The sequence below is a fragment of the Cibotium barometz genome, chromosome 48, assembly GCF_041138505.1.
Source record: "Cibotium barometz isolate CiBa-2024 chromosome 48, ASM4113850v1, whole genome shotgun sequence".
Taxonomy (NCBI): Eukaryota; Viridiplantae; Streptophyta; class Polypodiopsida; order Cyatheales; family Cibotiaceae; genus Cibotium; species Cibotium barometz.
In genome coordinates this window covers 45,749,636-45,774,837 of record NC_141093.1, presented here as the reverse complement: position 1 = coordinate 45,774,837, position 25,202 = coordinate 45,749,636, and the positions used below count along the sequence as shown (strand labels likewise).

The window sequence follows — 25,202 nt, the reverse complement described above, 5'->3', positions numbered from 1 at the left end:
GAGATGCGTTTCAGGAAAGCTATTTTTTGAAAGGCGTTTTTCCTTGGAAACCATTCTGATTCTAGAAAAGGCTTCTCTATGGTTTTGATAAATAGTTTATGGTTTTGGTCTTGTGTACTGGAGGCTTCTGGCAATATGGAATGCTAGAATTGTCGCCTACATGAGGATCTGACATGGGGAATATTGTGGTGGTATGGGACGCTAGAATATGCCGCATATGCGGTTACAAAGCTATGAATCATTTATCAGTAACATGGACTAGCTGATTCAGTATACAGTGGTTGCAGTGGACTATTGGTGGCCGAAATGCCTGTAAAACTATCTATCGCAGACATGTTTATGGAGAACGAGGATCTCTATGTCTGTGATTTATTGTTATCTAATGTTATACTGCACTCATGGAAGAGTTGGTGACTCCACTTAGTGAGAGGAGTTGGTGACTCTGATCTCTCACTATCTGAACTTATGGGATCATGGAAGAGTTGGTGACTCTGTCCAGTGAGTATTTCATGAACTCATGGATGGGTTCACGACTCTAGTGAGTAATTTTGGGTTGGTGACCTTGTGAACTCATGTAAGAGTTGGTGACTCTAGTTGTCAAATCCCTAGGGTCACCCCGTAGGATAAACTTGCAACAAGACCTAAAACCTGCAAAATAAAACCATAAACTGTGAAGGGAGTGCAGGCTTGACTCACCACCCAACCATGACAGCCATGGGCAAAACCCACAAGACCTGGTTGTCCCTACCGACTACGAGCCGAGCTAACTAGCAAGACGCACCGACCAATCTCTACTCCATGACGTCCCATACCGCCATGGAGCTACCCTCGTGGGCCTCGAGACTGTTGCCGGCCTCGGCTGCATGAAGCAGGTGCACGTTTGCACTAGATCTAGGCTCGTGACCGCATAGCTCTCACATGGACTCGCGAGACTCTGACTAATTGACTGACCTTGGCCACCCTTTTATAGGCTCCTGGCCGGTCACCGGGTGTCCACACATGGGCGTCCGCCCGTCAGTCCATCCCTAGCCCTGCTCGCCAGTCTGCCTGCCTAGCTCCAACCTACTCCAAGCCTCGAAGCTAGTCTTGTGTGCGTGTTGCACACGGTAGATACACTCTGTGCACATGATATACTCCCCTTCCTCTAAGAGCTCACTCCTGAGCTTAGTAAAAACTCAGGGTAATCCCTCTGAAGGGTAGTCAGTGTCTCCTATGCAGCGTCCTCCTCAACACGATCCTTCCACTTAATCTTGTATTCCGTGAATAGCATATGCCGCAAACGTCTTTTACGAAATCCAAGAATCTTTTTCAGTTCATGTGGCACAAATGTCATATCCTCGACATCTATGATTTCTTGAGGAGTAACTAACTGGTTTGCTCCACCCAGTACTTAACTCTACTGACATGAAATATGGGATGAACTTTCACATGAGAAGGCAAGTCCAATTCATATGCAACTGAAGCAATCCGGCGTTTAACCCGAAATGGTCCGCAATATCCAGGGGATAATTTCGGAGATCAGCCCGTTCGTAAAGTCTTGGAATCTTTCGGAACTCGCAAATACACCATCGTTCCTTCAGAGAACTCTCTCGGTGAACGATGTCTATTAGAATAAAATTTGTCTTTGTCTTAAGTGCTTCTAATAGATTTCTTTGCAACTTGTAACATTTCTTGCATGCCGTGCAAAAAAGTATGCGTTGCATCATGCTAAAGTCCTAAAAATCCCACGGTAACGGGTGATCTGGGTTGCGACCCGTACATAAGCATAAAAGGACTAAAACCTGTACTCGTATGCTTAGTATTGTTGTATGCAAATTCTAACATAGGAAGATAATCCTCCCATGAACCTGGTCTTTTGGAGACATGCACGAAGCATGTCCTCCAAAGTTTGATTCAGCCCTTCAGTCTAGCCATCAGATTGAGGATGATCTGATGAACTCAGATTCAAAGTTGTTTCCAACTTCTCAAAAACAAGCCTCCAAGCTCGTTGGCCATGTCTCTCTACGTGATTGCTGATTTCTGCTTCTAGGATTGAACCAGAAAGCTTGGCTAGGATGTGCCCTATCATGATAGTATGGTTGTGTCGAGGGTGTCCCCAGCTTTGTGGATGCAAAAGATCATGTTGGTAGCCCAAGAGGGAGGTAGGCCTTCACATATGGCAGTGTTAAAAAGCTCAGTGAGAGGAAGGGTGCAAGGGCATCACATGCATGTATGATGTGTTCAGCTTGGAGATTCTCATGGTCCTTGGCCTTCCCACTCTTAAGCTTATGTATGGCCCCTGTGACAATGGCCACCGTGAAGAGCGAAGATCTGGCTGGCCAGGGTATGTGTGCCGTATCAAAGGTGGGCTGATCTGGGGCATCATAGAGCCCTTGGGCATACCTGTGCCATGTGACTGGGTTGGTGATGGGGGTGGGGGGCCTCCTCTCTTCTAGCATCCGCCATGCCTCAGAGCTATCTGCACTCAAGAAACACCTGTAGAACTCCTCCTCCTCTTGGCCAAGAAATCCCGCTTCTTGTGCCTGGTAAATCGCCTAGATCTCCGTTGTGCTTGTTGTGCCACGATGATGCCCCTTGTTTGGCATTGGCGAAGCTGCACACAGTAGGCTTTGCACTCCTGATCATACCAGCTGTTTTAGGGTATGGATCCAATAGAGGCTCGGTTTTGCTGACGGGTGGTGCACATGTAGGTGGCTTGAGCTGACTCATGTAGGATAGCTAAGAGCTGGGTGGTGGCATTGGCAAGGGGGGTGGTATGTAAGTCAATGGCTGAGAGGTGATGCCATATGTGATCCTTGTAGATGTTGTTGAGATCATGGTGGAGTGCACCTTCGTGGGGGAGCATTGTATGGGATATGGCACCGAATGTGGTAGATTTCAGATCACGAAGGCAAGATGTGTATGATCAGGTCCGATTGGGGGAGGGGTATGATGAAATACTGTATGTAAGGGGTAAAGGCCGGAGAGCCCATCAGGTAGTCCACCGTACTACTTCCTCCTCCGTGTGGAAAGCATGTGAATCCTCTAGATTCTGGCCATCTAGACATGCCGTTATATATAATCAAGTTATGTGCGGCGCCCATGCCTAAAAATGCTCTCCCTGTTGCTGCGAGTCCCATATCCTTTGAGGTCCTGCTGGTGCCCATCTCTGTAGGGTCAAGCTCATACATGATGGCTGAATCATGGTCAAAGTCATATGGCTGAGACTGGATAGGGAAAGGAAAGCAAAGTATGCAAGCTTAAGAAAGCCCCTGATGTGGATCAGATTTCAGCCTTTAAGGCTGAGTTATGTGGTACATCTGAGATGCCTGATCCGGGTCTGTTGCACTATTATTTGGGCATTCAGTTTATCTAGCGTGATGATGGTATTGTTTTGTTGCAGTCTAAGTATATATACAGAAGCTGCTAAGAATGTTTCAGCTTGAAGACTGTAAGCTTGTAGCTACTATGCTTGAGACAGGTGCCAGGCTTAGTCTTCAAGAACTTGGAGATTCATTTGATGCGACATTGTAATGACTGGATGCTTGATTTATTTGTGCAATACGAGACCAAACATTCGGTTTGGGGTCTCACAATTGAACACGTTTATGCACAGTCCAGGTTCTAGGCATTGGCAAGTTGTTAAGCCTGTTTTTTACTACTTACAGGGCACTCAATCTCTTGGCTTATTCTATCCCGGGGGGGTGATTCACAACTGCATGGCTTTTGTGATTCGAATTGGGCTGGTTGTTACGACACTAGAGTGTCCACTAGTGGCCTTGCATTCGTCTTGGTGGATCATGTATATCATGGCTTCGCAAGAAGTAGCCAAAAGTTGCCACTTCTAGTTGTGAAGTTGAGTATAGGGCAGCTTTTACGGTGAGACGGTTGAGCATGTTTGGCTCAGACGCCTTATGGTTGATTTGGGTGTAGGACACAACAGTCCTCCACTGTTGTCTTTATTGACAGTCACAACACATTGGCAGTTTGCGAGGAACCTGGTGTTTCATGGTCGCTCTAAGCATATTTAGGTGCATCATCACTATGTCAGGAAAAGACACTTTGCCTGAGAGATCAGTATGGTATATGTGCCTACACATGATAACTTGGTGAAAAATATTTCTTTTTTCCTTGGCTGAATTTCTTCACCAAAATGCAAAGCTTTGACATCATTGTAACATGCAGAAGCTTACATACGAGGATTCTACTTTGATAAATACTTTCAGCCCTTGGTGCTTGATGATGAATAGCACAATGTAAAGAAGATAACAGTGCAAAGAGAGAGAGATAAGACCAAAACACAGTATTGGGTCCCAAATACCCTCGGATGGGTCCCTAGCCCAATATCTTGGATGTAAATAGCGTGGATTGGTCATGTTTAAGAAATGCAAGTCAGGGGTCGCCTGGAGTTGGAGTTGGAGCTACGCCCATGTACTATGCTGCCTCCCTTTCCTTCGCCTTCAGCTTCCCTCCCCCCCCCCCCCCCCCTGCCCCCCCCCCCCTCTACCCGTGTTTTCTCTCAGCGTCCTGCCCTCCTCCTTGCCGTCCCCCTCCCCCCCGGTTTTTCCCTTTGGTTTCTAGGTTCCTCCTCCTCCCCCGTTCCGCTTGGCAGTTTCTTTGTTCTCGAGTTTCTTCTATCTTGGCAAGCCTTGGCCCCTTCTGGTCTTCACCCTTTAGGAGGATTCCATGGCAACTGCTTCATCATCCCCGACCGAGGCCGTCTTTGCTTGTTTATCCTTCTCTGAAGCGGACCTTCAGCTCCTCACTATGACTATGGCATCATTAGAGGCCTCCACTCTGGTTTCCAACATTGTCGATAGCCGCCCCGCGCACGGTCAACTCAGAGATCCTTTGCAAGCGAGCCTCATTGGTGGGCCTGCAAAGATCATAGACATTCATCCTCTAGGGTGTGGCTACTACCAGGTTGAGTTCGACTCGCCAACGGTGTCAGATCGAATCATGCAGCTGAGCCCCGTTGCACTACCGATGGCACAGGCCTTCTTTGCACATTGGCAACATGCCTTTGACCCTACGTTTGACCTTTTGGCTGGCGTGTCGGGCTTCCCAGTGAGAGTTTGCTTCCCAGGCCTCATGAAGGAATACCTTCCTCTTCTTCTGGTGATCTTGGGAGAGTGATGGAATCCCCCCCATTGTTGCCTCGTCCCTTGCAAGGGTGGCCGGGATTCCATCCCTTCGCATTTTTGTCAACTTCACGAATTCCTAAGCGACCCTTCAGCTTTAATAGGCCTTCCACAACTGTCAGAAGTGGAGTGGTTTTCCCGGTATTTATAAAGATTTAGGGAATTGTAGTCTTGTGCAAGGCACATGGATGCTACTACTTTATGCGGATTCTTTATCTATGGTCTTGCCCGAGATCACAAACTCCGGGTGAGAAATAACCATAGCAAGACGCTTAAGGATGCCATCAAGTATGCTAGAATTTATGAGGAGACCATGGTTAGCCAAAATCAGAATTAGAAAGAGGTCTCTTAGAAATCTCACACTCCAGGCAGTTCCAAGTAGGTTTCCTGATGTAAACGTAAGTTTAGGTTCGGGAAGGCTTCCCAGAGTAAAAATCACACCCAAGCTTTGGGTGATTCAGATCTGAAGAAAGAGAAGAAAACCCACCAAGGTCTTCAAACTTTTCGAGATGGTGGGTGCTTCATTTGTGGCTAGAAGGGCCTTATGAGAGAGAACTGTCCGTAGGTGAAGAAAGTGTCCAAGGCAGCTCATGCGATTGAAGTAAAAGGTAACCCTAGAATTTTTCCGTTGATACTATAGTTCTAGATCATAATGCCCGTATGATATGTAACTTCAAATGTCGGTCTTCTATCCCAAACAATTATCTTATACAGATGTGTGGATCGGTATTGAGGAAGATTGTGCACATCCTTTTTGACCTCGCTAGTACTCGTAAATTCCTTAATGCCAAACTTGTGCAAAAGTTGAGAGTGGAGACGTAGCCAAGTGATCATTGTTTATCGTGTGAACTTGGCAATGGGGCATGGACAGATTTGGGACCGGCGGGTTTCTCAATTGCCGATATCCATCCAAGATTATACAGAAGCCCTAGATCTCTTGATTATGGATCTAGATAGGGTTGATGTTATTCTAGGGAAGTAATGGTTCTATAGCCATGATGTTGATTTTGATTGGAAGGGTCATACTTTGTCCTATGTTATGGAGGGTCTCCCTATTTGTCTTCAGGGTGATTTTGTGGTGCCACCCTCTACATTTGTAAATTTAATAGAACTTCATAATGCTATTCACAATTTGGGCATGTTCCTGGATTCATCTAGGTATATATAGGTGTATTAGTGTGTTCTTGATCCCCTTTCATCTAATGTTGATTGTATTTTGAATACGGTAAAGTTGGATGCTTGGGAACAGAGGTTGTAGAAGACATTTAGGCGGATTTTGCCGATGTCTTTCCTGTTGAATTGCCTTATGGTTTGCCGTCGAGCAGGTTGGTCGATCATAAGATTGATTTGGTTCTAGGGTCTCAAGTTGTGAGTATTGCACGTTACAAGATGAGCCGACTACTTGGAAGAGGAGGGGATTGCCTGACCGCTGTTGGAATCTCCGAATGGGACAGATACGCAGGAGTAAATCTCCCTAGGGAGCTCCAATGCTTTTGAAGCAAAAGAAGGATGGTACTTGGCGAATGTGTGTGAGTTATAAAAATTGAATAAAGTTACAATAAAGAATAGGCATCCTCTTCCTAGAGCAAATGATTTGATAGATAGGTTGCAGGTTGCTGCCTATTTTATGAAGATTGACCTTTGTACTACTCGTTATCACCAGATACGTATATGTGAGGAGGATGTCTTTAAGACAAGTTTCCCTACACGATTTGGCCATTACAAGTTTCTCGTACTACCTTTTGGGCTCACGAATGCTCTTGCTATGTTTCAACAGATGACGAATGATCTCTTCCAAGATTATTTAGGGAAATTCGTTGTTATGTTATAAGTTCTTAGATGACATTTTAGTTTATAGTCGTATCCTTGAGGAGCATGTTGAGCATCTCAGGGTAGTCTTGGAGATTTTGAGACGGGAACGACTGTATGGTAAACTTTCTAAGTGAGTTTTTTCGTAAGGAGCTCATATACCTAGGTCATTGAATTTCTCGAGATGGTATGAACGTTGACCTTGAGCGGATCCAAAAGGTGTTGGATGGCCCGTTCCTTGGACAGTGAGGCAACTTAGAGCATTATTGGGATTCAAGGTTTTTCTTAAAAAGTTAGTGAAGGATTATTCGAATGTGACTGTCCTTTCATGAACCTTCTCGTAGGACAAGAATGTAAGTCCAATAGTCCTATTACCTGGAATGATACTTTCCATACTGTCAAGCTTAGGGTGAAAGAGGCACCTATTTTAGCTTTACCAGATCTTGGTCAACTATTTGTGGCTGAGATTGATGCGAGTGATTACACAATTGGGGCTGCCTTATTCCAAGGGGACCCACCTGTGGCTTTTGAAAGCAAGAAGCTTGATAATAGCCAGGTCAGGTGGCATACTTAGGAAAAAGAGTTATATGCGGTGATACATGCATTGAAAATTTGGAGACATTATTTATATGGATCCCAATTTGTTGTCTTGACTGACCATGAGTCGATCACGTTCATTTGTGATAGACTTGAGTTGAGATGAAGAAGGCACGGTGGGTAGAGCTTATGTAGTACTTGGATATGGAGATTCAGTATAGGAAGGGTAGTTTGAACCGGGTTATAGATGCTTTGAGTCGGATTGGAGAGGTGAATCTTTTGAATTTCGTCAAGATTATACTGACTTGTATGGGTCCCGAATCTCTTAGAGGGCTATGTTGGGTCGATGGGCATTTCATTCGGTATTGGTAGCAACAGGTTCAGGTAGGAAGCTCCACACTTTGACCAGGACTCAGGGATTGTACCTTCTGTTAAGGCTTGTAGTCAGTACTTGATCCAAAACGGATTATTATCCCGGGATGATAGAGTCTGTGTACTGGATTGTGCAGAGATTAGGAGGAAGATTCTTCATGAATGTCATGACTCTCCTACGGCAAGGCATTCGGGTGTACAATGGACTTATGATTTATTAAAACGGATGTTTTACTGGCCTAAAATGAAGGTGGAAGTCCAGGACTATGTGGTGAAGTGTCTTCGATGTCAAGTGAATAAGGCCGAGCGCCTTAGAGGTGGAGGATTGTTACATCCTCTAGAGATCCCTTTTGGAAAGTGGGAAAGTATTTCCATGGACTTTATTGTCGGGTTACCACGCACTAGTAGAGGGCATGATGCTATCTGGGTGGTGACCAACAAGTTGACAAGATGACTAGGTTTATACCTACCTACAAGGTGAACCGTGAGAGCAAGTGATTTGGCTCAGCGGTTTGTTGAGCAGTTGTTCAGATTATATGGGTTGCCTTGTGCAATAGTGATTGGTCATGCATTGTGTGTTCATGGATCCAAATGCTGCTGGAAGGGGTCCTACAAAATCCATGCTGATATCCTGGAAAGGTTCTTTTGGAATTGGCAAAGGCTTTAGCAACCCTGCCTACTTCGTATGAGGAACTTTAATCTTTTTGCAAATTTGACATGACTGGACATGCTGATAGATATCACTTCTCATCTTTCGCCAATAAAATGAACGCTCTAACTTCTCCAATGTACTACTGATACCACGATGACCTTCGACAAGAGTGTCATGGACATTGTGAAGATGTGCCAATCGCTTTTCCCTTAGCATGCATAGCTGGTTCTTGTAGAACAATCAGCCATCCTGGATGGTTTATTCTGACTAAAGGGCCAATCTTATTGAGTCCCGAATTCCAAAGAATCCTTGTACTATGCCTTCATACTGTCTAAATCCTTTTCCTATATCTCGAGCATAGTGGAGTCTTGGAGAGTCTAAATGGTGCCTTTGCGACTTAGCGCATCGACAACTGGGTTACTTTTGCCAAGAATGTATTCAATCATACCTTCAAATTGCTGAATAAGTTGACTCCACTTGGCTTGTCTCTCAAGACTCACTCCATTGGGCACTAGGCATGGTTTGCATCCATTTAAGTGCCCGATGATCCGTCTTAACTGTGAATTCCCTCCCATAAAGGGAAGGTTTTCAATGCTTAAGAGTCGTCATCACTCACAATAACTTTTTGGCATACACTGAATAGTTCTTCTCTGTGTCATTCAGTTTCCGGCTATAATAAGCCACCGTGCGCCCTTTGGAGTGCTCTTCTTGCTAGAGGACAACCCCTATGGCTAAATTGCTAGCATCAGTAATCACCTCAAAAAGATCATCCCATGGAAGTCAACTTGAGAACTAGAGACTTGGAGGCTACTTTCTTTAGTGCATGGAATTCCTCAGAGTGCTTTGCCCATAGCGGACACCTTCTGACGATGTTTCTTCATGCCGTTGACCAGGTTTGTAAGAGATGGTGCAAGGTCGGAAAATTTGTCCATGTGGGAACTGTATACTTGATAGAGACCCACAAAAGAGTGGATCTCTTGAGCATTCTTGGGAACTTCCTATTATAGAATTACCCTTCCTTTTAGGATCAAGGCTGATCCCGTCTGCACTGATGACATATCCTAGATAGTGGATTTCCACTACTCCAACCTCGCTCTTCTTGCATTGATAAAGAGCTCATTGTCTTGCAATAGTTGTAAGACCTTTTCAACATCCTGCTCATGCTACTATCTGTCGGGCACAAAAATGGCATGACATAAAACATAAATCCTGGTCTTCCTATGGAGTGACAGTCCCATAGGTAAAACACAGTTCCAGGCACGAGCCTTCCTATGGAGTGACAGTCCCATAGGTAAGACACGGCACAAATACTGGCTCTTCCATGGCGTGACAATCCCATGGATAGGACACAGTCCAGGTCATACACGGGTGGCATCGATCTGGCTCCCGTCCATACGACACCATCCTGCTAACACACGGGTGGCACCAGTCTGGCTCCCGTCCATGTTAAGCAAGGATACTGGCCTCTTCACATGAGACACTGGCCTGGCCTCAAGTGAACGAGACACAAAACTGGAGATGGACCAAATGGTCGGCCAATTGGTGACACCATGTCACTGGGCAATGATGTCTAGCTCTTGTAGTCTGATAGGGTTGTCCAGATCAGGCAGTGGAACCATGCTAATTGCTTGTCTTGGCGTTGAAGCTCCTGAGGAGGAGGACTTCCCCCAGTTGAAAGAACTTCATAATATTCTCATATAATAATAATAAGTATGGTGAGTGGCCATGTTGTGCAACCTAAGGGGATTGGCTTGGTTCAAAATAACACACAACAATGTGGATGACTTTGTCCTTGGTAAGCGGGAACCACACCCAAAGATACTGTGCATCGTTGTTCTTCCGGAAGATGCTGAAAAAGGAGGTCGGGTCTAAAAAGGACTGCTACCCCTCAGGCTGGGGGATAGAGGGGAGAAAGAAAGAAAGATATATTAGGCATCTACTAAAGACCCAATGGGCCTATGAGACCAAAGTGATACAATAATGTCCATGACATATCTCATCATGGAACGGAAAATAAAATAGAAACAAAACAAAGCTATCTCACTGGAGTGATACAAAACTGTCCATGGAATCTCATCATGGAATACTAGGAACATGGAACATGAGAGGAGCATCAGCCCCCAATAGATGGTATACCACTCTTCAAAATGTCAAGCATGGGGCTAATGAGTATGGCCCAGAGGCATTGTTGTCAAGTACAAAGGTATGAAAAAATGGTACCGGTACGGGACTTTTTATTTCGGAAAAAATAAGTTCGATAGAGGTACGGTCGACTTTAAAAAACACTTGAAAAATAGATATTTGTACACATTTAGAGATGCAAAGTCGAGAGAAGGTGGCAAGGTAGAAAGCCCCAAACGGCCATAAAAAAACAGTAAAACAAAACAGGAAGAAAAAATACAAACATAAAAAAAGTCACCAAAAAAAAAACGGGCTTGCATAGTTTCGTACTGTACCGTTTTTTTACGTACCTCATGAGCGGGACTAGTTACGCAGACAACTATCTCCCTCAGCTATGAGAGAGAGAGAAATGAAATGAAATGTTATATTAACGTCTTCAAAAGGCCAAAGTGACCTATGAGACCAAAGTTACAACCATGTGACATCTGATACACTGTCTGGAAAAGAAAAGAAAGAACTAAGTATCTGGCCCCACAATACATCAGTAGGGGGGGCATCCGGAAGCAGCAACTAGGGAGAGTGGGAAGCTAATGCTACTGGTCAAAATGGGGTACATGAGTACATGGATACATGAATACATGAATATGGGGGAGTACAAAAGTGACAGTGAGTACAACAGTATATGGCTGGAGTCGTAATCATCCTAAGAGCTCTAGCATGGGTCTCTGCCGGATGGCCTGGATATCTGCCATAGTGAGATGCCTGGTCGGGCGAGCCCGATGCCTCGCAATGATGCTCTGAATCCTCCGGTGTAGGTACCGTCTCCGATGTGAGGATCCGCGAACCCTCGGGCGTCTAGATTTGCCCAACTGGATAGCTCTCTCAACTAGAGTCCCACGGGGTGCTCGCTGCTGGGCTGTCGGCTGTGTGTCCTCTCGGGTAGTCCCTCTAAAGAAGTCAGTAATCTGTCTCTGTGTGGACTCCCTGCCAGTCTGGCATCTGCTCTTGATGATGGACTCTCTGAGCCTGTGGACCTCCAGGAGATAAAAACCCAAGCATCGCTAATCACAATAGTCCATGACTCTAGCCAGTGGTCCAAATCCTTCTCTGAAAAGGCAATGGTAGCACCCTCGAATCTCATAATATGCTGTGCAGCGACAGATGTAGTGCTCCTCCGTCTCTGGCTCTATCCAACAAATCTGACAAATCCTGTCCCCTGGAGGTATGCCTCTAAATCTGCCTGTCTCTATCTCTAACTGATGTGAGGAGGTGCGGATTTGCCCAATGGCGCACCTCAATCCATGAGACAGATGAGTATCCATGTAGCTCGGTCTAAGTATAAAGCCATCCTCAGTGGTGCGGAGAAGATGGTCTCTATAGAAAGCCATCTTCGTCCCCAACTCCTGTGAGGGCTCTAGCCATGTCCTCCTAGTGTCCAACTGAATGAGGTCCTGTCTGATGACTCTACTAATCTCAGAATGTGTCAAGGTGAGAGAGAGTGCCTCCAGAGAGTACTGGAAGGGTGGAAGTCTGTCTAAGCTGAACCCGTGAAGCTCAAACCAGGATGCTATCTGCGCATAACAACATGAAGTGTCTCCCTCCATGGCTAGCTGATGAGAGGACTCTAAAGCAAGTCGTGCATACTGGTGCCGAGGAAGCTCCCAGGTGCTATGAGTGAAGGACACTGATCTGGCAAGAGCCTCTACTACGATCGGTGGTGCTCCCATCTTGGCTCGGATAATCTCATGGGGTACCGAGGCCTTAGCCCGAATCATCCTGGAGATCATGGACACAAGTGGTCTCTCCATCGATCTCCATCCATCGTATGTGCGTCCTGATCGATTGTGACGATCTAGGCTAGGCCCCTAGATCTGTACTCCATATAGCATAGCCGATGTGACCAGCGTGTCAAAAAGCCACAGCTTAGTGCGTGGCTCCTGAAACTGTACTTGTGAGCACATCCTCTCTAGACCTCCTAGTGCTGATATCCTCTAGTCAATCTGGCCTCTGCTGCCCCCCTCATGGAAAATGTGGGCCCAGTGAACACCACTCCAAGATATGTGTATGAGTCAACATACTCCACTGTCTCCTGCCCATATGTGAATATAGGCGCTGATCTCAAGACCCACTGAGCTGTAGTGTTAAACACCATAACCTTGGTCTTACCAAGGTTCACTGAGAGCCCAATGTCCTGTTCATAAGCATGTAAAGTATCCAAGTGCCTCTGCATACCCTCTGGTGAGTCTGCTATAAGCACAATATCATCAGCATATAAGAGCAGAGGTATCCAAGTGCTAGCCAACTGGGCTCCTCTGTCCCCTCGTGTCCCAATATAATTAGAGATCTCATCAATGTATAGTCCAAATAGAGTCGGAGAGAGCGGGCAGCCCTGTTTCACCCCTATAGTGGAGTGTACTGGCTGGGAGAGACCCTCTGAAGTCCGCACCTGCCCAACTACTGTCTCATAAAGTGCCATAATACCCCAAATGAGCTCACATGGAACCCCCAAGTCTTGCAGCCTGCGCATCAAAGCTCTGGGCACTGTGTCAAAGGCCTTGCGGAAATCCACAAAGCCACAGTAGGTCCTCCTCCCATGTGCTCTGCCCTCTTCAATGATAGCCCTGAGGGTAAAGATATGATCCAAAGTAGAGAATCTCCTCCTGAAACCGGCCTGTCCCTGAGCTCGGACCCCTTGTCTCTCTGCCCATCTGCTCAACTCATGCTCAAGAGTAGAGGCATATAGCTTGGCCAGCAAGTGACCAATCATAATGGTGCGGTAGTTAGTCGGCAGGCTCGGGTCTCCAGACTTGAGTACCGGCACAATTGTGGAAGTACTCCAAGTCCCAGGAAACCCCTCACACATGGCTCTATTAAACATGAGAGCTAGCAAGTCTGCAATCATATCTCTAGCATGTATGAAATGCTCGGCTACAATGCCCTCATGATCCTGTGCCCTCCCTGTATGCAATCTGTTGATGGTCCTCCTCACCATCTCTGCTGTGAAGAAGGTAACGTCTACGAGAGAGAGAGAGAGAGAGAGAGAGAGAGAGAGAGAGAGAGATTTAACGTCTACAAAAGGCATGAAGGTTCTATGAGACCAAAAAGCTCTTACATGTGATCCATGAGTAAACTGGATGTCAAGACAACATGAAAAAAGTAAAAGACTAGGGTCAACGTACATGCAGACCTTGTGTGTAGAGAGAGAGAAGAACATTGAACATAAGCCCAGAAGAGCACATGAAATGAAAATAACACATCAGAACTGATATCATTATGCAGAGTGGCGTGCCTTTGAATAAAAAAGGTTGTAAACAGCATTTCACATTCTAACAAGCTTATTGATGTGTAGGATCTGAACAGTTCTAGACAGCGAGAAGTGGAATTGAGACAAGAGTTGGAGATACAGAACTCGTATGTCAAAGAGTTAAGTCAAGAACTGAAGGAAAATAGTCGTGCTGTGAGAGCGGAACTGGTTTGGTTTTGACACTGAAGTATTTGAAAGGACATTGTTTGATTTCTCAAACTGCCCCACCTAAATGCAACTGAATTGTCCCATATTTAGATCCATGATTCAACATTTAATTATAAAAAGACAAAAAAAAAAAATACTTGTTGACATGCATTCCCAATAGTATTGTTGAAAAGTGTGTAAGGTGATGATGTTTCTCCATTTTTGTATACTAAGAATTGTCTTGTGACAGGCTTTGCGACAAGCTGAAAAGAATGTAATGGACCTAACAACAGAATCAAACATTTTGAAAAAGGGAATACAATCAAGAGATGAAGTCATTAAGCTCATGCAAGAAAAAATGGATAGCAACATTCATATTCTTAGGAGTGCTTCAGAGAATAGAGAGGTATGTTTTGCTGCTGCATGCATCATTTAAAAAGTTAATTTCTTGAGTTTCTCAGAAGTCATTACTAAGGTTATTTGGATGATATTTTTTTGACATTTATGTTACGAAATGGGGAGATCACACAAGAAGGGGAAATGCTAAGGAAATAAATGGCATGCAAAGTATGTGTAAGAAAGGATAGCATTATGCACAGCTATTTTGGAGTTTCCTTTGTTTCTTGGAGAGAAGACACTTCAATTTGTAGCAAGGGGGATTGTTACTACAAGGAAATTTCTTGAACCTTAGGGGCAGATAAGCATTCTTTTATTATTTAATGAGTTTAGAAGCATTCTTTTATTATTTAATCAGTTTCTATCACATGCATCACCCATGTGAGTGCTATGTGGACATGTTTCTTACTTGTAGCCACCTTCTAGGCAAAGTATGTGGCAGATTATGGTCTGTTTGGGCTGTTTTGGTAGCCTAGGTGCGTGGAGGTGCCGAGAACATGGACCAATAGTTGGGACAAGCTGGGTACAATATGAACAGAGCAAAGGATCTGAAATCGAGGAGCTCCTGCTGAGATTTGATTGGAAGCCTTAGGCCCTAAAGTACGGTCTCTTGGGAAGCTAAAAAATTGCTCATTGCCTCCACCACAAAAAGGAAGAGGAAGGGTGCAAGGGGACATCCCTTACATACTGAATGAGATCCTGATGTACTGAATGAGAAAGTGGAAACCTGTCACCCCGAGCGCCTTGGATCAGGACTTGACTGTGAGAGGCCGAGTCCAGCGCAGAGACACCTCGGATCCAGGTGGAAGGGAAGCCCATCCTGCATATAGTCTCCTCGAGAAAGCCCGATCCACCTTGTGGTATTCTTTCTCGAAATCTAGAAGGAAAATCGCTAAATCTTGCTGTGTAAACAGGCCCTGGCAGTCACCTCCCAATAGGTGAAGATGTTATCCAGGATTCTCCTATCCTGGATAAAACACGTCTCCGTGTCAAGGATCAGATTTGGGAGTGGGGCAACAGTCGACGGCTGATGCCCTTGGCTAGGATTTTGTAGGTTGTCCCCATGACGGTGATAGGTCTCCACTTGCAAATCTCTAACTTGATGCCTCTCTCCTTGGGGATCAAGTGAATCAAACCATCTGCCAGTCTCTTTGGCGTAGATCCGGAAATCATGATCTCATTGAAGGCCGCACGGAAGCTGCCCTCCTCCATGAGCTCCTAGTGACGAAAGTGTTGCATGCGCGGAAGTCTTGTTGTACTGATCCGCAACCTTAAGCCTGATTAAGAACAAGATTCTAAATAAACATGATTAAGACAGAGGAGAGAGAAGAAGAGAGAGATTGGTGTCAGGGTTTTTATTTGTATTTTATATGGCACAAAAAGGTGGCTTAAATGCTTGTACATGGCTGAGCCCTAGGTCAGCCCCAAAGGGTTGACCCTTGGCCTTTAAATGACTTCTACTGACTACTAGACTTGATGAATGATGAGAATGACTTGCTGAAATGACTTATGACTTATGTTGAGGTATGCTGGTCGGCTTGTTCTAGCAGCTGTCGGCCAGATCTGGACATGGTTTTATTCATAAAATTTGCCATAAATGGGTACGCTGACTATCTGGCCTTTCCCATGTGCTGGCCCCTGCTTGAAGACAAGCGCTTGCATGCTGGGACTCCTTCAAAGGCATCAGAGGCTGGAAGCCTCTGATGGCTGCCGACTGCTGGCTGGAAGCCTCTGATGGCTGCCGACTGAGTTCCCGGGCCCTCATGCTGCTGATGGTGATGTTGTTGATGATGATGATGAAGATGTTGATGATGTGCTGCTGATGTGGATGACACCTATATGCTGTCCTAACCGCTGGACTAGTCAGGGATTGTGCTCTTCATGCTGAAGATTAGCCATGGCACGGGTGTGCACGTGACATTCCCTTCTGCTAAACTTGATGACGGGTGGGACACTCCATCATCCTTCCTCCTTGAACTGACTTTGAACAACTACTGACTTTGGGGCACCTTCACTCCTGATCTCCACAGTCAGTCTTGCTGAAGAACTGAGCATCTGTTCAACTGTTGTCCCCATGCTTGCTTTTTCCTTACCCTTAACACAGCGGTGGGTCACCTGTTGGAACTGATCATGCGTATTGCTAGGCCTTTGGAACTGACGTGAGAGCTTAATGATGTACTAGTTCTGTGTACATACCCTCTGGGAATGCTTCCTTTAGCTTCGCCTATTTTGCAGACCACTCCATCTGCTACCCTGATGCATTCTATTGCTGGAATTGTGCACCTTTCTTGGGACAATGCTTAGTGGGCTGAGCCTCAATGCTCTGATACCCATGTTGCATGCGTGGAAGCCTTGTTGTTCTGATCCACAACCCTCAGCCCGATTAAGAACAAGATGCTAAATAAACATGATTAAGAGAGAGGAGAGAGAAGAAGAGAGAGATTGGTGTCAGGGTTTTTCTTTGTATTTTATATGGTACAAAAAGGTGGCTTAAATGCTTGTACATGGCTGAGCCCTAGGTCAGCCCCAAAGGGGTGACCCTTGGCCTTTACATGACTTCTACTGACTACTAGACTTGATGAATGATGAGAATGACTTGCCGAAATGACTTATGACTTAATGTTTATATATATGTTGAGGTATGCTGGTCGGCTTGTTCTAGCAGCTGTCGGCCAGATTTGGACACGGTTTTATTCATAAAATCTGCCATAAATGGCTGCGTTGACCCATCTGGCCTTTCCCATGTGCGGGCCAGTGCTTGAAGACAAGCGCCTGCATGCTGAGACTCCTTTGAAGGCAGCTGATTGATGGCTGGAAGCCTCTGATGGCTGCCGACTGAGTTCCCAAACCCTCATAGTGCTGATGGTGATGTTGTTGTTGATGATGATGTGCTGCTGATGCTACTGATGTTGATGTGGATGACACCTATATGCTGTCCTAACTGTTGGATTAGTCAAGGATTATGCTCTTCATGCTGAATATTAGCCATGGCACGGGCATGCACGTGACAAAAAGCCCATCCTCACTTGGGTACTTGCCCCTAGGGAGTGCCTATAAACGCCTTTGCAATCTCCTCACAAGAGAAGCGTGTCATCAAGAAACTCTGGAGAGCCGGGGGGGACCACCTCATGAGTGTGCTACTACATCCTCTCTCTTGCGTCCTTTACCAGCCGAGAGTGAGACTCTACATATTGAGGAGGGAACTGTAGAAACCAGTAGCTATGGCTCGAACCTAGGGCGGTTTGTTAACAATGGGTGACAGGTTTCCACTTTCTTGTTCAATTCGCCAGGGATGTCCCCTTGCACCCTTCATCTTCCTCTTTGTGGTGAAGGCGATGAGAGCATTTTTTTCGCTTCCTAGGAGACCGGACCTTAGGGCCTCAGACTTTCTATTAGATCTCAAAAGGAGCTCACCGATTTAGAGTTCGTAGATGACACAACAGCCTACCTCTCTGGAGATGTGGAGAATCTCAAGAGGTTTGTGGATGCAATTGAGATCTTTTGTCGAGCCTTAGCGCACAGATCAAGTGGTAAAAGTCATGTGGATTTTGGGTTAGCTCATCCGCTACCTCGCTTTTGCGACTAGTTGAGCGCCATAGCCCGACTTCGGCATTATTGATCCTTCTATGCAAAGCAGAGCCCTTTTGGGCAAGCTAATCATCGAAGAACGCCTCCGAGGTGGTGAGCCTTGGAAGGACTTTCTCATGGCCCTTATCCGCACTAGTGTTCTTGGTGGTGCCTAGTTCATGAGCCCGCGATGGATCTTCACAGAGATGAGGACCCGTAGCCTTAGCCCAGTCTTTAAGGATTGATTCACGGCGAGGCTTTTCCGAGCCTCGGATTACATTCATTCTGCTCTTCACCAATCTCCCCCAATCCTAGATGAGAAGAGACTTCGACAACCATTGGTTTGGAACCCTTGATTATGCTTCCTAGTGGCCACATGCTTGGCTCCCGTCCTCACGTCTCATGGGGCGCATTGAGCAAGGGACCGACCCAGTCTCTTGGAGAGTGGCTCACCTTTAGGTGGCTCTTGCTATAGGCTTAGGAGAGGAGCATAGTTGGGATCCGAGGCAGAGACATGCTCACTCTCGACATTGACTCCATCCCGAGTGGCTCGCACCAATCCAGGACTTGCCTCCCCAGACATGATATCCTGATGGCAGTCCATGGTGTAGATGGAGGCACCGTCATGACTTTCTCTATAGGTCCACAGGGCAGATTGAGCTGATCGCCCCCTCCCCCCCCTTGACAAAGGACCTCAGTAGCTGCACTTTACAAAGGGTGAGTGATTGGGTTTCAAGACCACAGATGGCACGTCAACCCCTTTGGCCAAATTGGCCAGAGAGAGATCTTGGAGATAATGGTTATGGGAGGGTTGGCCACTGATGCATCTACAATGGGATCTTGGTGAGTGGCATTAGCACAATCCCTTCGCCCCTGAGGATGCCTCGACATCCCCTTCTTTGAATACTGCCTGTCTGGGCTGCAAGATTTAGATGCTAGAATTTGATAGTATGCCAGCATCACCAGTACACTGGCAGACGCATGGCATCCCCACATGCTTCCTCAGTGATTTTTGGAAGCGGTTGTGGGACAACTTCTGGCCATAGAAGATTACTCTTTTCATTTGGCATATAGCACACAAGAGCCACCTGGCTGGCAGTTGGAGGTCAGTCGGCTCTCTGTTCTAGATGTGGAAACCCTCTGGAGTCATAGTGGCATTGCCTTTGAGATTGTCCCAAGGCGCAGCTGGATTGGTTGCGGGATCCTCCGCATTTTCACCATAGAAGAGGCACCTACCCACACCATCACTTGGGTTTTGGGGGTAGTAGCCTAGGCTTCCGAGATAGCACCGGCCATACCATATGAGGAGACGGGACATGACCTCACCCTTCTCTCTCATCACAGTATCATGATAGTCGCGTTATCAAGAGCCCCAGTTGGGAGGAGGCCCAGAGGTCCCTGTCAGAGGTGGGAGATCATCAACAGTATAGTAGCATGGCACATCTGGCGTGCTCGTTGTAGCAAGGCCATAGAGGCCCTACCACACCACTCGTTGAGTCCATTAGGAGCACATGGATGGACATCATACGCACCCTCCATGGCCAGTGGGAGAAGCTTCAGGGCGACACTGAGCATATGCAAAAGCATCGAGAGGCTTTTTTGCAAATTTGGAGAAGCGATCCTTTTCTCTTGGTCAGAGACACTGAGGTTACTTAGCTTTATAGGCCACATTTTTGGTTGTTCTCCCCTCCTCGCAATTGTATGAAATAGCCTTCCTTTGAGAGTGGCCAACCAGCGAGGAAGAGCCCCTCTCTATCCCCTATTGTTTTCTCGTCTCCCATGATTGAGACTAGGTCATGTACTTAGCGGATTCGACTGTATTTTTCGTAACTAATGGAAGGATCTTTTTTTGAAAAAAAAAAAGGTCTATCCATAGACGAAGCTCAAGAGGAGAATGTCCGAGGATGTCGGAAATCTTTCAAGAGAGGAAGTGGTGTCAGTGAGACAGAGTTCCCATGTAAGGAGCAAATTCTCGAGGATGAGCCCAAGGAGTAGACACTACCAAGCTTGGAGGTAATTGAGACAGATGGAGGACAACCCATTCCAGTTTTTGAGGACAAGGAGTCAACAAGTGAGTTTGAAACTTTTCTCTCCAAATCCATTGAGTAGGAGGAGGATGAGATGAGTGATTCTGAAGAGGTGTCTACCATGCTAGCTGAGCATCTAGAGGCAGAGGTGCTAGTTCGAGTGCCTACACTTTTTGAGGTAGTGGTGGAGAGATCATTGGAGGCAACAGGTCCAATAGCCATGATATTGGAGATTGTACTGGTGTGTGGAGCAGAGAGCAAGTCCGCCAAAAGATCCGTGCCGGGTTGGAATGGTGGACATCATTTGCATGCATGCTCCAAGTTGAGCAGGAGGGGATGTCACATGCATACTCTCTGGAGTGCGATGTGGACATCTCCTCCTGCTTGACTTGGAGCATCATTTGCAACCCATGCTCCAAGTTAAGTAGGAGAGATTGTCACGTGCACACTTTCCCGAGTGTGGTGTGGACATGCTTCTACCCATTGGCCAGATGAGAGGTTGAGTACGTGGTGTGTTTGTACGGGCTATTATGCCAATTCATTGTAATATTGTCCAGGCACCCAATGAGTAGCTAAATGTGGACATAATTATTGGGTTATTGTGACAATTCATTGTAATATTGTTCAGGTGCCCAATGAGCAGCTAAGTTTGGACATGTTGGTGAAGTGGCAGGGTTGGTAGCCACTTCACCAACATTAGACACTATAAATAGGAGTCTAGGCCTTACGTCAATCATCATTGAGTCTTTGAGAGCTCAGGAGTAGTGCTACCAGTGAGTATCTCTATTCAACATTGTATATACTCATGTTACTAGTGCTACCATTGAGGATCTCTATTTACCATTGAGTAGTGCTACCATTGAGTATCTCTATTCAGTATTGTACATACTTCATGTTAGTAATACATGGTAGATTAGGTCATGTCTCTTTTGTAACTATTTGGTCCTCCAAGCTCTTTTCACATGATAGAACTCATGCCCGGACACATGGACAAGAGGATGAACACATGGAAACAGGGTTCCTAATACTGGCATTGGAAAAAAAGCATCAGTCTTGGTCAAAAAGCAAGAAAAAGCAAAAGTCAAACTTTGTTGACCAAAAAGCTGAAGGCACCGTTGGAAAGAGGACACCGAACTGAATCAAAAAGCTAAAACCCGCTTTTTCAAAAAGCTGCTCCAGGGTGAAAAAGCAAGGCCCTGAAGATTGTAAAAGCAAACCAAGAACTTTGAACATTATTAATAATATTTAATAAAGAAAAGCGAAAAGGCAAAGCAAAAGTAAGAAAAATAAAACAAAAGCAAGGTAAGGCAAAAGCATGGAGCCCCATCAAATATATAAGAAGCATGTATCCTCTTGGTGAGATATAGAAATAGAAAATTCTCATGGGGATTTTTGAAGAAGATCTTGTGAAGTTTTATCATCATCCTCACGCCGTCTCTACTTACAGTACTTATCTCCACTTTGTGCACTGCTTTGTGTGCCTCCACTTGTACTGTTTGCTGCCTCCAGATACGGCTGGTGCGAGCATCTACAATAAGCGACCATATCACCTAAAAAGATCCACCACCGCCAGCTTCTTAGAACCCCTACAAAGTAGGGGAATTATTTTGTGGAGACACATACTCATCTTGGTGTGAAGCCTTTTTGGGATTACTTTTGTACGGATTGAGTACAAAGAGCCTTGTGGGTATTTGGGAACATCAAACATTGGATTTTGGTACTAGCCCGGTGTAAGACTCTTGTGGGTCATCCTCGTGGTGAGCTTGGCATCAGTTATCTTGTGCCTTGACATCGATTTCGGCCCGATCTCAACATCGACACTTTTGTTTGATATTGTATTCATTTGTTGTATTGGTCTTGGCTTGGAAAAGCCCGTGGATTGTTCATGAAATAAATTCTTGAAGAGGGGGCGGGGCCTGTTCCCCGCTCAGTGTGGTGTACTGTGTGAAACCCCTATTCCCATCTCTCTCCCCCTTCTCTCTCTCTATCTTTATCTCTCGTACACGTGGTTGCATCTGTCACTACACGCTTTGTTGGCTTACATCTCTCGTGTGTATTGAGCATGAAGAAGAAGCACTTTGCTGCATGGGTTTAAGTCTCTAATAAGGCGGTAATCGCAATCAATCAATCATAAACACACTTTTGCAAGCACGCATGTTACACGCTGCTGCACATTTCCATGTGTATGTGGGCAGCTGGTCTAAGCCTGCATGTGCATCATACTCTCTTTTTAGAAAAAGGAACGGTCAAGTTTCAGCTACACAAGGCAAACCATTGGGTTAGTAAGAAAAGAAATGCTTTTGCCACTAGGCCATACCAACACTGCAATAGTGAACCAAACTATGGTGAAGCAAAAAGAAACAAGATTGCTATACAGTTGTGGTACAAACGAGCACTGGTGCTTGCCTGCTCAAACAGGTTATATTGAAGATGTATATGAGATGCAGTAACTTTTGATAATCTATGCTGAAATGTCTGTGAGGCAATCCTAATTCATTTTTGCACAACAAAGTAAAAGTGGCTGATTAAGTTGAAATGTTTCATTAATACTGTCAGCAGTCAGAAAAAAGTTTTTGAATGTAAGGATTTACAAGTTTTCATGGAGTATTCAATGTATCTAATATATTCGCCTGCCTGACTCTTACAGTTTTCTAGTATCATATGAGGTGGTGCAGGATATTAGGGTGAGCACATAGCAGCAGTATAAAGTGTGACTTGTGATTTATACATGTAGCAGACCATGAGGAAGATGCAAGTTTATGTCAATAATCTGGAGTCAAAACTGAAGGAGTTTACTATGCTCCATCAAAAAGCAGACTCTGGTGCTGGAGATGAAATTTTAGTAGATGGGAAATCTTTTTTTGAGGTAAGGTGTTCATGGTTGCACTTAAGCTCTTTATTTTTTTCATTTTGCATTCATGCGAAGTTGGAAGATAACATCCCTGTTTTTCAACGTTTTGGTGGAGATCGCCACGTGCATGTGCATATGCATTTCAGTTTTCCAACTTTTGTGTAGGCATCCAGGTCAAGCTGCATCTCAGTTCGTATTTCCTGCTGCATTTCTTTTCCATTTCGTCATCGTGTTCCGTGAAGATGTCCTTCAATGCAACGAGGGCGGTGTGCAGTTTTGGGGCCAGCACTGCCTTGAGCCAATTCTTGACACAGGCATCCAGTTCTTGTATCACATTTTTCACAATGGAAAATGGCCCACCTCTTTTGGTGTTCCTAGTGATGGGAAGGGAGGTGGCCATGGGTTCTCTGTTGTATTAATGTCTACAAAAGGCCAAAATGACCTATGAGACCAAAAGGTTACATCATGTCCATGAAATACATCATCATGGGTACTAAAAATAAAAATCAAAGCAAGTAATAAGAGCTGAAATGTCAGATCTAATTCCTAAACAAAAACAAAAAGTGTATAGCTCTCATATCACCCTAAAATATCCCACATAGGACGCTGCAACATGGATGATGTCACCCAACGTAGTAAAGCTGGGCGGGCAGGACAAAGTCCTGTGGTGATGGGAGATGATGGCTCTGATCCTCCTGTAGTGACACAGGCGTAGGCGGGGACCACGAGGTGAAGGGCGTCAGGCTCTGCATACCTCAATGGCTCTGTCTCGTGTCGCTCCTCTCGGCCGAGCCCCCGCATCAGCTTGAAGGTCGGGTGTAGTGGGTGAATTTGCCCTCGTCACTCTCGTCTAGAAGAAGTCGGTGAGAGCTCTTTGTAATGGTTGAGAGAGAGTGGTTGAGAGAGAGAGAGAGAGAGAGAGAGAGAGAGAGAGAGAGAGTTATATTAACGTCTATGGAAGACCCCAAGGGCCTATGAGACCAAAAGTAATACAATGGTACCATGGATATACCGAGCCATGGAAAACTGAAAGAAAAAGTAAAATGAAAACATGTGATCAACAGATGATCCTGTGTAGAGTGAGATATGGTGTGATCAGCTAATGTCGATACCCGCCTCGACCAGAACCGATCTAATGGTGGAGTGAATGTCAGGCCTTTGTGATGAGAGAGAAAGAAAGCTGTATTAACGTCTACTAGAGGCCGAACTCGACCTATGAGACAACTCAATGTACAACTATCAATGTCTTCTAGATGTCCAGAAAAAAAAAAGGACAAAATGAACATGAAATAAACTATGAAGGTACTGAGCTAGTGGGGGGGTGTGATGGATGGAGCACTACTGCTAGAGGCTCAGTATGCAACCTTTTTTTTTTTCCCCGAGAAAAGATCCTTTCATTAGTTATATAAAAAACGCCCGTAGGGCTACAAAAGATCTCTCCTGCTCATAAGAGAGACAGAGCAGTGAATACAACATGGCAGCCTGGGAGACTCTCCCTAGGTGCTGCAAAATACAAGCATCAGTACAAAGGACTGAGAGGCTAAATCATACAATAGGGGGGGGGGGAGAGCCAAACAGGTGGCCTGTAGTGCCAATGGGGGGATCCCGTGTGTAAGGTGTAGAAGGGGCCACAACGCCAAGTGGTGTGAAAGGCCTGGCGCCGTAAGATCGCCTCATCCGGATGCGGTCGTACTGTCCTCGCAGGGTGTGGATCAACTCCTGCCAAATCCCCCGTACAGTCTCTGCTGGTGGCTCCAATCTCCCCTCAAAGGCCGTAAAGCACCGGGCCCTCCAGGTGAACTAGATGGTGAGGCTGCTGAGGAGCTCCCATCGTAAATCCCTCTCCCCGTGTCCAGCTGGCGGACGAGAAATCCGATGCCGGAACCAGGCGAGGCTGGCCCCTAATAAATCTGATGGCCTGACTGCCCTGCTCCATCTCATAGCCCATAGCAGGCCCTGACGAAGTCGACCAAGCAGCGGCACCCCATGTAAACATACCCTCTGGAGAGAGGGGGGCCAGAATACGCAGCATCCGCAGCCAAATCTGCTGCGCCTGAGGGCAATCCCAAAGGCAATGTCTCTGTCTCCATAGGGTGGCCGCATCGGACGCAGGCCGCCAGAAGACCGCTGTAAACAAGCCAAGTGCCAACTGCTGAGCCCCTGTGGGCGACCAGCCACTAAAAAGTCGAGATCCTGCGGGCTTGTCGACTAGCCCAGAGCCGAGCCCAAAAATCCTCCAGGAACTCCTGTGAGAGTCCCTGTAGCCGCCAATGCCCCGCTGCCACTAGAGAGACCGTCC

General features: G+C 45.9%; 1 protein-coding gene across 6 annotated transcripts in view; it reads left to right on the top strand.

The window, feature by feature from the left end:
- Positions 1-25,202, top strand: part of LOC147611219 (uncharacterized) — a 121,674-nt gene that overhangs the window by 36,864 nt on the left and 59,608 nt on the right. For 2 of the 6 annotated variants that reach the window (XR_015263988.1, XM_086785886.1), the window contains exons 10-12: positions 13,961-14,083; positions 14,313-14,468; positions 22,790-22,918. Coding sequence is in view for 1 of the 6 variants with exons in the window: in XM_086785886.1 (XP_086642012.1) it covers positions 13,961-14,083; positions 14,313-14,468; positions 22,790-22,918 (408 nt within the window). In the remaining 5 variants the exon portion in view is untranslated. Of the gene's footprint in view, positions 1-13,960; positions 14,084-14,312; positions 14,469-22,699; positions 22,919-25,202 lie in introns of all 6 variants that reach the window. The other 4 variants (XR_015263990.1, XR_015263989.1, XR_015263991.1 and 1 more) reach the window with 4 other exon arrangements.